At 39.3% G+C, this 14,183-nt stretch overlaps 1 protein-coding gene across 2 annotated transcripts; it reads left to right on the forward strand.

Annotated features, from left to right (window-relative positions):
* The first annotated feature begins 1,078 nt into the window (after positions 1–1,078).
* LOC148418593 (mitochondrial glutamate carrier 1-like) lies at positions 1,079–13,430 on the forward strand. 2 transcript variants are annotated; one of them, XM_088422659.1, is made up of 10 exons: positions 1,079–1,096; positions 1,611–1,686; positions 2,097–2,222; positions 5,711–5,766; positions 11,406–11,496; positions 11,586–11,704; positions 11,957–12,152; positions 12,237–12,391; positions 12,472–12,547; positions 12,706–13,430. In XM_088422659.1, exons 2-10 carry the CDS (start codon positions 1,667–1,669, stop codon positions 12,863–12,865), a joined length of 999 nt encoding a protein of 332 aa, XP_088278785.1. In that variant the 5' UTR covers positions 1,079–1,096; positions 1,611–1,666; the 3' UTR covers positions 12,866–13,430. The 2 variants fall into 2 exon arrangements, with proteins under 2 accessions (XP_088278785.1, XP_088278784.1); XM_088422658.1 differs by having other exon boundaries at positions 1,096–1,231.
* Positions 13,431–14,183: the final 753 nt, after the last annotated feature.

Below are 14,183 nucleotides of genomic sequence, written 5' to 3' on the forward strand. Positions count from 1 at the left end.
ATCTGATGCTGCTCCCTGCTCCCTTTTCCACCTTTCTCAGCATGATGCGCACACACTTAACAGCCAACAATAAGGTGCTTTGAAATTGCCTTGCCATATGATTATCTGAAAGGAAGATTTATGTTCAGAGAGTTAGCATAGCCACAGCTACTTGCATTTTTCATACAGATCGTTCTTAATTTTTGCTACTTTCCAGCAATTATCTATAAATATGGGTCATGCATTTAGAAACAATCCCCTGAATTAACGCTTTAACGTCTTTAAATAGTTTCATTAAACTATCCTCATTTTATGGGTTTCAGTATTTGAGCAATTGACATAATATTAGATATTAATATTAGTTAGAAGCTTTGTCTGCACATTTTGCACTTCTGGGAGATGCCACTAATTTTGCAACATGACTAAAAGTGAAAACGATTTCACACTTTCGGAGAAATTAGCAAGAAATAACAAATATTTAGTGGGCCACAAAAACATTACAAACAAGCCCCCGGACTTTACGTTTGACACCTGTGCTCTCTAAATCAGGTCACTGATGATTTACCCAATGAAAGACAAAAAGGGTCACTAGTTTCTGTTCTGATGGCATTGATGTAGACGGAATCTCTATATTATTAAATGACTATAAGTAACGACAATAATAATAAAAAAAAATAATAATAATTTGTAGCTTATTAAAAAAAAAAAAAAAGTTCAGGGGTAGCTGCGCAAATATTCTTACGCCACTATGCTACCATACTGTGCTGGTGATGTTGTAATTGTTTAAACATTTTTTTGCCTGCAATAGTCTTCAAAATGACTAATGTCATTTCGTTGTCTTCAATCAGCAAGTCTGCGTTGAAGCAGAACTGCTGGCTGATTTAAATATACTGTAGTGATGCATTTAGGTCGGATTGTCAAACCTGTGCAAATAATATTGCATTCCTGTGCCCCAAAACACATTTAAGTTCTGTGGTAAAATACCACGAAAAATATACAGTACTGCGATGATATTCCGAGTTATTTCGTGGTACTGTATTACAACATGTTGGGTTTAGCTAACCAGGGAGGGGTTGATTGGTTACGTAACCGTCAAAGGGCGGACCTTTCCGCAAAGGTAAGGAGAGGTAAACATCCAATGGAAATTTCCAGGCGTCTGTAGAATTTCGCAAATTTGTGTATGGCCGGATCAATCGCCGATGATCAGATAATTTAAAAAAAAAAGGCAAAGACCGAGCAAAGGCTAATTTTGGTGAGTTTATCTTTTAACGTAATGTAACGTGTAGCTTTAGCTTCCTATGGCGTACTTGGTGAGGCTATTTATGTTTTGCATAAAGATGCCAGCCAATGCTATCCTCGAGGAAAATAGAATGCCACGAGTTCTTTTATTCGAGTGGAGGCTTAATTCATAACGTGGTGCTAGTTTACCAATTTTATATACCGTATATGTATGTTATATGTTTTTACTTTTTATTACATCACTGAATCTTGAGCTAAATGTGTATAAGCCCCCATCTGTTGTGACTTACCTTTCACTACACTAGAGCTCTTAGTAGCGTGTGTTTACCAGTTAGTTAACTTATTTATTGTGTATCTATAAGCAACTCTTGACAATGTTTTAATCCATTTAGAACTCTCTTTCGATTTTTGACGGGACGTTCAACTGTACATCGTAAAATCAGTCATCATGTCTCAACAGCAGATCAGGTATGCATATTATTATTCACCCTCTCTGTTTACTTTTGATTTTTTGAATGAACAGAAACAGTGGCTTCCGTTTGCGTAAGTAGCAAATGTGTTCAAGGGTTCGTCTGAGGGTATTCAAAGTCACAAACGTTCCAAGATGTTCTCCAGATGATTGCTAATTGTTCGCTAACAGTTTTAATGGTTGCAGTTTTAATGGTGGTTTATGGTTATTTCAACATGTTCAAGATGTAAATGTGACTAGAACAGTTACAGTCAAATGTTTGCACAATTGAACAAATGTGTACGAGATCATACAGTATTTACCTCCACCTCCAAACATTCACCCCTCAGTAGGATAGGGACTGAAAGGTCAATGCAATCCCTAGGTATGAGGTTGTACTTTTTCAATGAATGAAATTTTCTTCTTACAGCCTCCCAGCCAAGCTCATCAACGGCGGCATTGCAGGCCTTGTAGGTGTAACTTGTATCTTCCCCATTGACTTGGCAAAAACTAGGTTACAAAACCAAATACAGGGGCAGCAAGTCTACAAGAGCATGTAAGTAGTCATGCATATTCTTATACAGTTGACATTCCCTGGCCATTGTATACTCTTCTATGCCTTGTTTTCAAACGTTTTGAGCATTTTTAATCCCTGTTTGTTGCAATTGACTGTGTGAAATGGAGAAATCCCTGAAATTTCAAATTTTGTGGACTGTGGCAGGGTAGCACTCATGTTACATGGCATGGTATATTTGAGACAAATAAAACAAGATTAACATCAATCAAATTTTATTTGTATAGCCCTAAATCACCGAAGTGTCATAGGGCTTCACAGATGAAAAGAGGTCATGTGGAGACCTCTTTCGAAAAAAGGAAGTCGTACAGAGACTGGTCTTAACATGACCAGTTCTGATTTAATGCGGATATACATTTTACTGTAATCCCACAAATATGATGCTCTTTTTGGCCAAAAGAATGAACGAATGAATGAATGAATGAATGAATGAAGAACAATAAAGGCCAAAAGTGGGTAACTCCGCGAGTTTTGATGCACACGTGCATTTTTATATCCGATGTATTCTTACTTACAATCATTGCAAGTAAAAATACAATAAGATTGATGGTAGACATTAGCAGCCAGTGCCTGTTGCAGCTAACAGCAGCTTTTGTTTGCTGAGGTTATTACGGCATTATTTTCAATAAAAAAAAGCCAGCAGACTGAACCAACGTCCAAGTCCATCGAAGAGTGTACCAGTTAGAGAACTTGGACATGGTGTTCCATTTGACTCGTCTTCTGGCATATAACTGTACACGACCACTCATAAACTTGATGGAACACAGATGGTGCACAACTTCACATATTTATAGTAAGAAGAACTCGAGTTGTGTTGCATTCACTGACCGCTCACAATGTGGGTAATCTAAATCACAGTTACCCCGCAACAATTAAATCACTTATGCGATTGGATGGCAACCAGTCCAGAGTGTCCCTGCTGGGATAAGCACTAGCAATCTAGCGACCCTATTGAGGACAAGCAGCTACTGATAACGGATGGATGGCAAATATATAAATTACGGATATGAACAAAAGAAAATATGAAGAATTTACAAAGATGAGTTTTGTTCTTTTTTTTTTTTTTAAACATTGTCACCAAACTGTTGGTGCGCACTATACACAGTAACATAATAAATACCAGAATTTGACACTAAAATTAAGGGTGCGTCCTCTTCACAGGTGTGTCCTATTTTGGGAAATTACGATATTTGTTTATTTTATTGTCTGGCATATACATTTTAAGTGATGAATCTCATATGCAGTTGCTTTTTTCCTTATGAAATCATACTTTAAGTACCACAGGAATGACCGCAAGAAAGTTGAAATACTGTTGCATAGTATGCCCAAGTATTCATCAGAAACAATGGCACAGTATTAATGGAAAACAGTGACACAGTTTAGAGAAAATAACTGAAAATGGCACACGCAAAAGTTAAAAGCTGCACCTAAGTAAATGAAGAAAAGGGGAATGCATTAGACTTTTAATCTCAGACACTTACAGTGATCCCTCGCTATATCGCACCTCGCCTATCACGCCCTCAGTGCATCGCAGATTTTTTTTTTCATTTAAAAAAAAAGCTATGTTGTCGATGGACGTGCTATGAAGGTTTCTTGCATGTGAGACAGACGAAGTAACTATAAACGGACACTCCTTGGACATCCAACTACTGCAGTACACATATTTACTTACATCTTAAATGATTAAAGCTTATACAGTAAATGTAAGTTTTAGTAGCTATGGTCTCACGGAGAGCCGAGTCATGTTTGTGACAAAGTCCAATTAAAATGAACGCTGTAGAAAACATGACGAAAAATCACAGTTTATACTTGAAATCCCAAATTTATTATAAAAGAAATCTAGGTAAGAGATTTCCAACGGCACGGTGAAGCGGCTTTCCTCCACCCAAGAGCCTGCTTGTTTTTTGATTGACATGGAGCTGTTTGCACTTAGTCGACATAACAAGGGGAAGTTGGGGCGGGAGTAGATTACAACCCCTGCCCTTATTGGTTGATGGTTGCGCCGGGAGACAATCACGCGTCTTGCAGGGCACTCAAAAATGTGATAGCAGGAGGGAGATTGGCACCTCTAAATGACACAAGATTGGCTCCCACTGCAACTTTTGACCAATGAGGGTGTCACAAATAACCCGCGGAGCCTAAATGGGAATGGACCCCAACCAGGCACAAGAGGTGATGTTACAAAGTTAACAAAAGGAGCGCGCAAGGCGTGAGAAAAAACTAAAACAGTCCGAATGCAAAGTAGCAAACCAAAGTCACAAAGTACCAACACAAAGCGAGACGAGAACGTCTGGATCTAAAGTCCACGGGAAAGAAGGGCAGCAAGGAGGGCGTGAGTCCACAGGGGATGGCTGCAAACAAAGCAGCAACAGAAATCGTTCACAAGCCGTAAAACATAACACGCACAAAGTACAAACCAAGATGACTCGAGAAGGTAGGACGTGAGGTCAAGAACGCTGGGATTCACGGGACGGCAAGCGAGCTTGGCGAAGGAATAACCCGGCAAAGCCTTGTAAGTGCCGGCCAGCTTATAAAGCCCTCTGACGAGATGCACAACATGTGTGAGTGTCCGATGGCCCCGCCCCATGCGGAGGAAGGAGACTTAGTCTGCAATTCAACACAAACTAAAAAGGCAAGAAACGTGACAGAGGGCAGGAGTGTAAACTACTCTCGCCCCAATTTCCGTCCAAGAGATGGCGCGGATCTCAAGCAAGGCAGCGCTTTTGTCAATCAAAACGCTCACGCTGGGGGAGGAGAGCAATTTCACTGTGCCGTTGGAAACCTCTTCACTAGATTTCTTTTGTAATAAATTGGAATTTTAAGTGTACACTGTGACTTTTATCATGTTTTCTACACCGTTCACTTTAATTTGACTTTTTGGCGCTGCTAATATGGCCACAGATGAGACTACAGCAAAATGGATGGGGAGGGATGATAGCAGTTACTATATAAGGTTTAATGATTTAAGATTTAATTAATGCACTGCAGTATTATTTGTCTTAAATATGTATAGTATGAAGACGTATCACATTAGAGAAAAAAAAAAAATCACGGTGTTCACTTAGTGCGGGGGAGTCCTGGTCCCAATTATCCACGAAAAGTGAGGGATCACTGGACACAAAAAAAGAGGTCGAGAAATAATTACGAGCAAATTGACAAAACTTAAACAATACTCATCAACAATACCCATGTACTGGTTTATGAAAAAAAAAGGTTTAAACCACTCCAACATGGCCAATTTGAACATTCGCTTAACATGCTGCTATTAATGCATATAGTTTGCAATCTGAAGATATCGACACCATGCCCCCCCCCACCCCAAAAAATGTTAATTCTTGACTCAATAGAACTTTAAAACAACAGCAACAATTTTCACTTGAACCATGCAGTGTAAATTCACCTTTGTGTAAAGACAAGGATTGTAGATTTTGAATGGTTGCATTTTATTAATTCATTTCTCTATTTATTAGGATGGACTGCCTTGTCAAAACAGTTCGAGCTGAGGGCTACTTTGGCATGTACAGAGGTAAGATTCTAAACTTGCTCAACAAAGATATATTATAAGTTGAGGAATGGGTTGTTTAATTTCACTGGCTACAGGGAAATATTTTTAATACAGTGGAACCTCCAAAGTTGAATGCCCTGGAAAAGGCATACAATTTGATGTATAGAACATCATGCATGACATGCAAATCTCAATGAGAGTTCAGCTCAGAAAGCCCCTAAAGCATAAGTGTTGAACACCAGTCCTCGAGGGTCGGTATGCTGCTTGTTTAATACTTTTTAACAATGTCTCATCCATGTCGACATGGATAAAATATTCATTAAATTCATCTGTGATAGCTTTTATCTTTACATTTACAACATTGTTATCTTAAATATCATATTATGGATAGTTCATTTTTAGAGTCATTGTTTGTATGATTTAGTAGTTTCCATGATTTTTGTATATTACTTCTGTTGTGCTCCAATAGTACCTGGTAATGTTGTGTCTTGCTTGTTCCTATCATATTAACTAATTTATTTTTATGTTTATCATTAAGTTCAGCATCTTTTGATCTCAAAAGATGATCAAATGATTAGCTTATTAGCAAGCTCTGCTAATTATCCTAATCATTTGAATTGGGTGTGTTTCGGAGCGAAAACTGTAAAACATGCATGGTACCGGTGGACTGGAGTTATATGTACGCATGTGCCCTAAAGAATTGACTCTTTGTTCATTTTGTTTTATAAGCTATTGGATAGCTTTGATTATTTTTGCTTAACATACTTCGTATTGATTCAAATACTGAGAAATAAATCACATGCCACACTACTATTCTAAGTTCCCCGCAACATTGCCCAAGCAATATAACACGATCGTCTGCAGCCGGCGATGGAAGCGAGCGTGTCTTCACAAACTGACAAGATGAGTCAAGTTTGTCTTGACTGCAGCGGAGGCTCTGTCAAACACCTGAGAGGGACTCACTGAACCCTTAGGGTTCAACCGCACCCAGGTTAAGAAGCACTGCTTAAGGATATCATAGCAGTGAAACAAATTGAGCCATGAACAATCTACATCACTGTTCACTGTTTTATGATAATATAACTTGCATCCTTTGTCTTAATCGTTTATCCTTGCTAGAGTCATTAGCTTGCGGGGGGGGGGGGGGGGGGGGGCTATCCCAGCTTCCTTCAGGCAGTAGGTGGGATACACCCTGAAATGGTTACCAGCTAATTGCACAGCACACAAAGACAAACAACCATTCACATTCACAAACACTTCATTTAGAGTGTCCAATATACCTACCCAGTATGAATTTTGGAATGTGGGAGGAAACCAGAGTGCCCTTAGAAAACCCACACATTCACAGGGACATGCAAAGTCCACACAGGAAGGCTGGAGATGGAAGGGACACCACAGCCTCCGCATGTGAAGCGGATGTGCTGACCAGTCTGCTACCATGCCCCTACATACAATGTATAATATAATACACTACAACATGGATTGTCTGACTTTGGATGTTCCACTCTATTAAGTAATGTAAGACTACTCTTTATTGGTACTGAGGACGCTAGAAGTGTATTTTAGGTACATCCTTTACAACATTTAACAAGTAAAGTGCCTGTTTTATTCCCATGTTAATTGTGAAAGCAATACTGGCAACATCAAGTTAAATACTGCAAATTCTTTTTTAAAGTGTTTAGTGAGAAAAAATCGAGGCCCTTATGTTGTTTCCCTGTCTGTGTGAGGAATGTTTGTCTGCTTCTGTGTTTTTCATATTACAGACGTGGGTGTCCCTGGGATATTGAAGGCTAGCCGATAAGGTGCAGCCACGCTGGAGGCCAACCGTTTATGGTTCTTACTGTATTGCTCTATTCCTAACTCGAGGCAAATAGCGTAAATCCCCAAATATAAGACGCACCCTTAATATTGGTGTCAAATTCTGGTATGTTCTATGTTACCGAGTATAAGACGCACCAACAGTTTGGTGACCTTGTAAAAATTGTAGCAAAAGAAAATAAATCTCATCTCCTTTACTCATTCAATGCCAGGGACATATTTTCACTTTTTTTTGTAAGTGTCCAAACATTAAATCCCAGATACCTACGCATTAAATCGATACTTAAGTACATTAAGGACATTAATTTCCAGATTTCCAGATACGTTTGTATTGAATCAATACATAAGTATCTGCGATTGAATGTCTGGACTCTTATTAAAAAAATGCAGCCCAATTTCATTTTACCATAAATACCCGAAGTTGTGCCGCATTCGTGTTTTACCAAGTTTATGATTGTGTGTATATGCCAAAAGACCGCAAATAATAAACCAGTCAAATGGAATACCTTTCCACGTTCTCCAACTAGAGCACTCGGCTATATACCTTGCCACTCTTAATTGAATCAGCTTGGAGACATCATAACTTTTTTTGTACTCACACGGTGTTTCAGTCTACTAGCTTCTTTTATTTAAAATAATGCTGTAACAACCTCAGCTACAGTAGCTGCAACAGGCACTTGTTGCTATCGGCAACCTACATCCGCTTTCTAGCTCATTCTGTTACGATGATTATTGTAAGAAAAAAGTGTGTCTGATATTTGGAGAATTACGGAATGTTGTTTTTGCCATCTTTACTTGCCCTTTTGTGTCAACGCCTCCTAGTTGTTTTTGCCATCTTTACTTGCCCTTTTGTGTCAACACCTCCTTGTCTGTAATTTCCAAGTTGCTCGTTCACTTTCCAGCCCTATGGAGGGTGCTTTCATTAGCTTCGCTTGATCTTGCAAATGACTTGTGTAACTCACAAGGGTTTATTTTCAAGTTTGATCAAAGTCTGATCACTAGCAATCTAACGATTTGCATCCATAAAAGCCTTAACAATTCGACACAAAGTGCGATATAATTTTTTATGAGCGATACAATTCAATACAACCAAGGCGATTTCAATACAATATTTTCATACAGTAACAGTGGCTTTGCTGTAAAGGAAACTCTCAATTTCACATTAACAGTGGCTTTTCTGTAAATGGGAATTTACAAATTTAAGACAACTCCAAATAAACACAATAGAATCAAACAAACTCAGATTTACTGACTCTTAAATGTAAAAAAATCAGAACAAGCTAGTTCTCTGAATATTCTAGCACAGGGGTGTCAAACTCATTTTTATTGCAGGCCACTTTGTATTTATAGTTTCTGTTATAGGGCCGGACTAACTGTGATGTAAAATAAATTTTAATTGTGTTTGTCAAACATTTACCTAGTTTTGAAATTGTAGTCCGATAAAATCTGTTCAAAAGCAATTCAGAACAAAAATTTAAAAAAGGTTTGTTTTTTTTCTCCTCAAAATTTTTAAAAGTTAAAGAGTCATAGAAAAATTTTCTCTAGTATACATAAAATTAAATGATCACAATAAGCTGGTTCATTCATTAAAAGTGTCGTAACGTGAAAAGTCAACTTTTTAACTTTGTTCCAATGTTGTTTTCTCACCTTAAACTCTCCCAAAGAATTATTTTCCTTCATTGATGCTTATTCTGTGCTCTCACACGGGCCCCACTCCTACAGATGAAAACAGCTTTAAGTAGAACGAGACAGGGGCAATTTGCAACTCCCTGCACCGCCTACGCAAGAGAAAATACACGCGAATTTTATCCACGTCGTTTGGAGAGATTTTGCGTCGAGTCGGCCAAGTAAACAGTAACGTTTCATTTATTAGCTACAACGTTTTACTGTAGAAATGCCGAAGTGGTCAAAATGTATGTTTGGGAGCACACAGCTAGACAATTAGTGTCAGTAGTAATTATTTCCCCTGTGGGCGGAACTATTGTTACTGGGTTCCCCGGAAGAATGGTTTGATAGAAGGAATGTGTGTTAGGATGAGAAGTAGATCGACATTGCTTTGCATTTTAATATCAGGGAAACGCCTGTTTTTTGCCCCGTGAGTCATGCTGTTGGAGTCATCTTAATCAGCCGCCACCCTCGTGACGACGAGCGGTCAGGATGACGGATGGATGCATGTTGCGTGGCCCGCTGCTTCAAGATGGCGCGAAATGGGTTGGGCAAACGAGCTGATTAACTTCCTGGTTGGAAAGCTTGATTTCATAAAACTCATATTTAGGAAGAAATTAAATTGCCAATGGGCCAAACATAATTTATATGCACATTTTACACTGTAAAATATTTAAAAATAATCTAATGGCCCATTTAAAATATCTGTAAGTAATCCCTTTTGAATTTTTTTTTTTTTAGTATGTTCAAACAATATTCTGCATTCTCTTTTGACAAACAAAAAACATACAAGTATTTAATATGTGTATTTCCACAACAAATTGATATAATGCTGTGATTGTTTTGTATAAATGACAGCTGTATGGAATAGTAAACAATGTTGCAAAAGGCCTACATTTTTTCCCTAAACTGGTCTACATGTCAGACGGTTAGACGGGTCTCTGTATCCTTTGAAGGGACCTTATTGATTAACTTTTTTGAACTTGCTTGACTGTCGTTATTTGTTGTCTGCCTAACCCTAATCCAACTGAAAAGATGAGCACAATCATAGATATATTTATTTTTCTTCACAAAAGTATTTTTTTTCCAAATTTCCCCCTTCTTTTTTCAAAGAAAAGAACCAAAATTACAGAAAGAGGTTTCACTTTTATTTTAACCAGAATTTAACACACATAGCTCCCTCAGAATTAAAGTGCAAAACATCTGTCTTGCATGAAATACTACTGTTAAGCAATGTAGCACAGTATATCAATAAAGTGCCAAATAAAAACTATATTCAACTTAGTTAAAGATAAACTTAACAACTTAATCACTTAGGACTGTTTGGATAAAGTGCTCCCAATTTGGTTGTATTGAAAGCATTCTATTCCATGTAATAGCTGAGGTGTGCGCTTGTTGCCCCCCTCCCTGTTTTTTTTTGTTTTTTTTTATCTAAATGCACATACAGGGTTTGGATAGGCTAGGAAGACCTTTCTACTGCCTCTGGCTTTAGGCTAGGAAGACCTTTCTACTGCCTCTGGCTTAAGGCATTTTCTGCTGCGTGACAATTCCGCCCCAGTCTTTTCCACTGGGTGCTTGAGCTTTAACAAAGTACAATGTGACCGTTTTAGGAATTGCCCTAAAAGTTGATTAAAATACTCACACTTAATAACAATTAATACTGACACATAAAATGGTATAAGGAATTTTGAGTATGAAATTATTTTGTTTATCATAATGATAAAAATAACTTTAAGAGTGAGTAGGTGTGTGTGGCCAGCATTGATGTAATCAAGTCTAGCACTCATTGATGAAGCTGGATCTTGGACAAACATTGATGCATCAATTAAATAGCTATATCGTTATACTGTTACTGATCATGCACCATTGTTTCTGTTTTCTCACATGTTCTTTTGTGTCGTCAACTGATTCTTTGCTCCTTTGTGTCCATGTAATGTCTTTGCCTGTCTTTGTCTATCTTATCAATATGTCTCTGTCTTGTTTGGTACCACCTTCATTTTCTCTTTGTAACATCATCTATTCTGCCTTTGTGACTCCAACTTTGTATTGTATTAGCCTCATAAAGGAATTTCAATTTTAATGTCGTAATGATAATGGCAAGTAATGTTTGTGCTACGCAATGTGCGAAGACCAACGTGACCACTTGACATCTAACTGTTAGCTTGTTTGTCCCTTAGGCGCTGCTGTGAATCTGACTCTAGTAACGCCCGAGAAGGCCATTCAGCTGGCCGCCAATGACTTTCTCCGCCACCACTTTGCAAAAAATGGGTGAGGCTCCTCTCATTTTTAGCCCCCATTACCATGGAAGCGATTTGATGAATTATGCAGTTTGACTGTTGAGATGTTTGTCTTTGCAGTCAGGGCCTAACAGTGTTCAAAGAGATGCTGGCTGGCTGCGGCGCGGGCATGTGTCAAGTTCTTGTCACTACACCCATGGAAATGCTCAAGATACAATTGCAGGATGCCGGCAGACTCGGTAATAACATTTTAATAAGACGAGACATTTAGATAATCCAGTCCCAGCCCAGTAAAAATATACTTAACATCTTTAGCTGTCAGTGAGGCAGTTAACTCATTCACTGCCTGGCTAGTAAATACTGATCTTTGACATCTATGGTCAGCATTGCCAGTGAATGAGTTTAGTATGTTGTCATGGCTCTGCATTAATGTTGAATTGATGTAAAGATTTCCGTTCTGTTATTAATGCTTGTTATTGTTCTGTCTGTAGTTGCCCAGCAGCAAAAGCCAGTCACGTCGTCTCCGGCTAAGCAGGTGGCCGCCAACACGCTGCGTAGCCGCTCCTACAACTCAGGAACTGTGTCGGCGACACCGCGAGCCAACTCGGCGTTGCAGATCGCCAGGGAACTCCTCCGCACACAAGGCATCCAGGGGCTCTACAAAGGCCTTGGGGTCACGCTCATGAGGTAAGAATCCTCAAAATTCCTCTCTAAAATGTACTACTTTTATAAGTGTCTTCCAGTCTAACATTATCTTCTGTTACACCTCAGGGATCTCCCTTTCTCAGTGCTCTATTTCCCATTGTTCGCCAACCTGAACCGACTCGGACAGCCGAGCGCCGACCAGACATCTCCCTTCTACTGGACCTTTATCGCGGGCTGCGTGGCGGGCTCCACTGCTGCGGTGGCCGTCAACCCCTTGGACGGTGAGACCTTGAAATCATATGCAAAATTTCCGACTGCATAATTAGAAGTATTGTCTCTAATGTCTTTTGTTACTTTCCAGTTGTGAAGACCAGACTGCAGTCACTGAAGAAAGGCTTGGCCGAGGAGACGTATAGTGGAGTAATGGACTGTGTCAGGTTAGACTACAAGCTCTATTTTCATAGAAGGCACATGTGTGCTTGGTGTAAAAATTGCTGCATCTTGATTTTTCTTTTGCTAACATTGCTGGCAGGGCTACGGGGGTTTTCCTTTACATGGACAATTTCATATATGTGCTCTTGTTTTGTGTCCACAGCAAAATCCTGCGCAAGGAGGGACCATCCGCCTTCCTAAAAGGCGCCGGATGTCGGGCCCTTATCATGGCTCCGCTGTTTGGCATCGCTCAAGTCATTTACTTTGTGGGTGTGGGCGAGTACATCTTGGATAACTTGCCTCTACCGGTCTTGCCACCGTGAGAGTTTGCTGCCATGCTTGCAGAGAGACAACAGGGAGCCAAAAGCATAGTGGGAACTGGCAACTAGATCTATCGGTTTACTACATCCGTGCAAGGAGGATTAAGAAAAGTGTTTCACTTGAAACACGGTGGCTTTATGCTCATTCGGCCAATAAGAGCCGATAAGGCGCATCCACGCTGGAGGCAAACCATTTATGGTTCTTACTATATTGGTCTATATCAAACTACAGGCACATACCCTATTTACATACCCAAATATACTACACACCTCAATTTTTATTTGTATTTTTTGGGGGAAGAGGGGTCCTAGTAGCTCCTTTATTCTACCTCCACGAGGGTGCTAGGAACTGAAAGAGGCACACCTCTTATTTCCAATGTTTTTTTTTTTTTTCTGTATAGTTAGTAGTTACAGTGGGTGATGCTATTGAAGGCATTTTTAAGTGTAAAAAACTTTGTTACCCCCACACACGTGAAATGTGTTTTGTTTTTTTGGAGGAAAAAAAATGTTACTTCCCATGTTTTGGTGCTGTATATGGTTTACACATGCATTAAATGATGCAATCTACTTCCTTTGTTGGTTCATTTATCTGAATGATAGCACACAATGACAATGCAATGCATTTTGACCTAAATACACTTATTAGCACTCCCAAAAAATGTACAATACATTCACAATTATAGAACTTAGATTTATATGACTGCGACGTATCTCTTGAGTTTGCTTCTGAGCTTTGCTGAGTGGTGCAGCCTATCCCAGATGACTGGGAATATACAGTAGTACTGCACTTTTGCAAATTTTACCATTAAACTGTTTTTCACCATATCCTAATTCTTTTGGCCTTAGACCCAGGGCCCATGGGGAACAAAAAGGCTTAAGTTTTTTTAGTTATTGATTCTCTGTGAAGGAAATTTTATACAGTATTTGGTTGTTATCATTATGTGCTTATTTCTTGTCTAGAATAGTGTGCATTGCCATCCATGTGTGCAGTCCGAGTTCATCTCGCCCCAGTCCTTAGATAAAGCTGTTGACGCAGGAAAGTGTGAGCTGGGACCTTGGCCCAGCTGTTGGTGGCGCCCGACTGGCTCTTTTTGTTATGTCTTGTAATGTGCAATGCTTTGCTGAATTAATAAAAACCAGGCAGGGGCGCTTGGGCAGTTGAATTAGCGTTGGAGAACGTACAAGTTCTTTTGCCCAAGCTTTTTCCATGTCCATGGCATAGAAAAGTCAATCTTGGCTGGTCTGAGTTACTCTTTTTGCTGCTTAGCAGCTAGGCTTGTCCTAGTCTTCTTTTAGACATTTCTCTGACAATCTCCCACTG

Source organism: Hippichthys cyanospilos, chromosome 9 (assembly GCF_059441005.1).
Source record: "Hippichthys cyanospilos isolate Australia breed blue-spotted pipefish chromosome 9, RoL_Hcya_1.0, whole genome shotgun sequence".
Classification (NCBI taxonomy): Eukaryota; Metazoa; Chordata; class Actinopteri; order Syngnathiformes; family Syngnathidae; genus Hippichthys; species Hippichthys cyanospilos.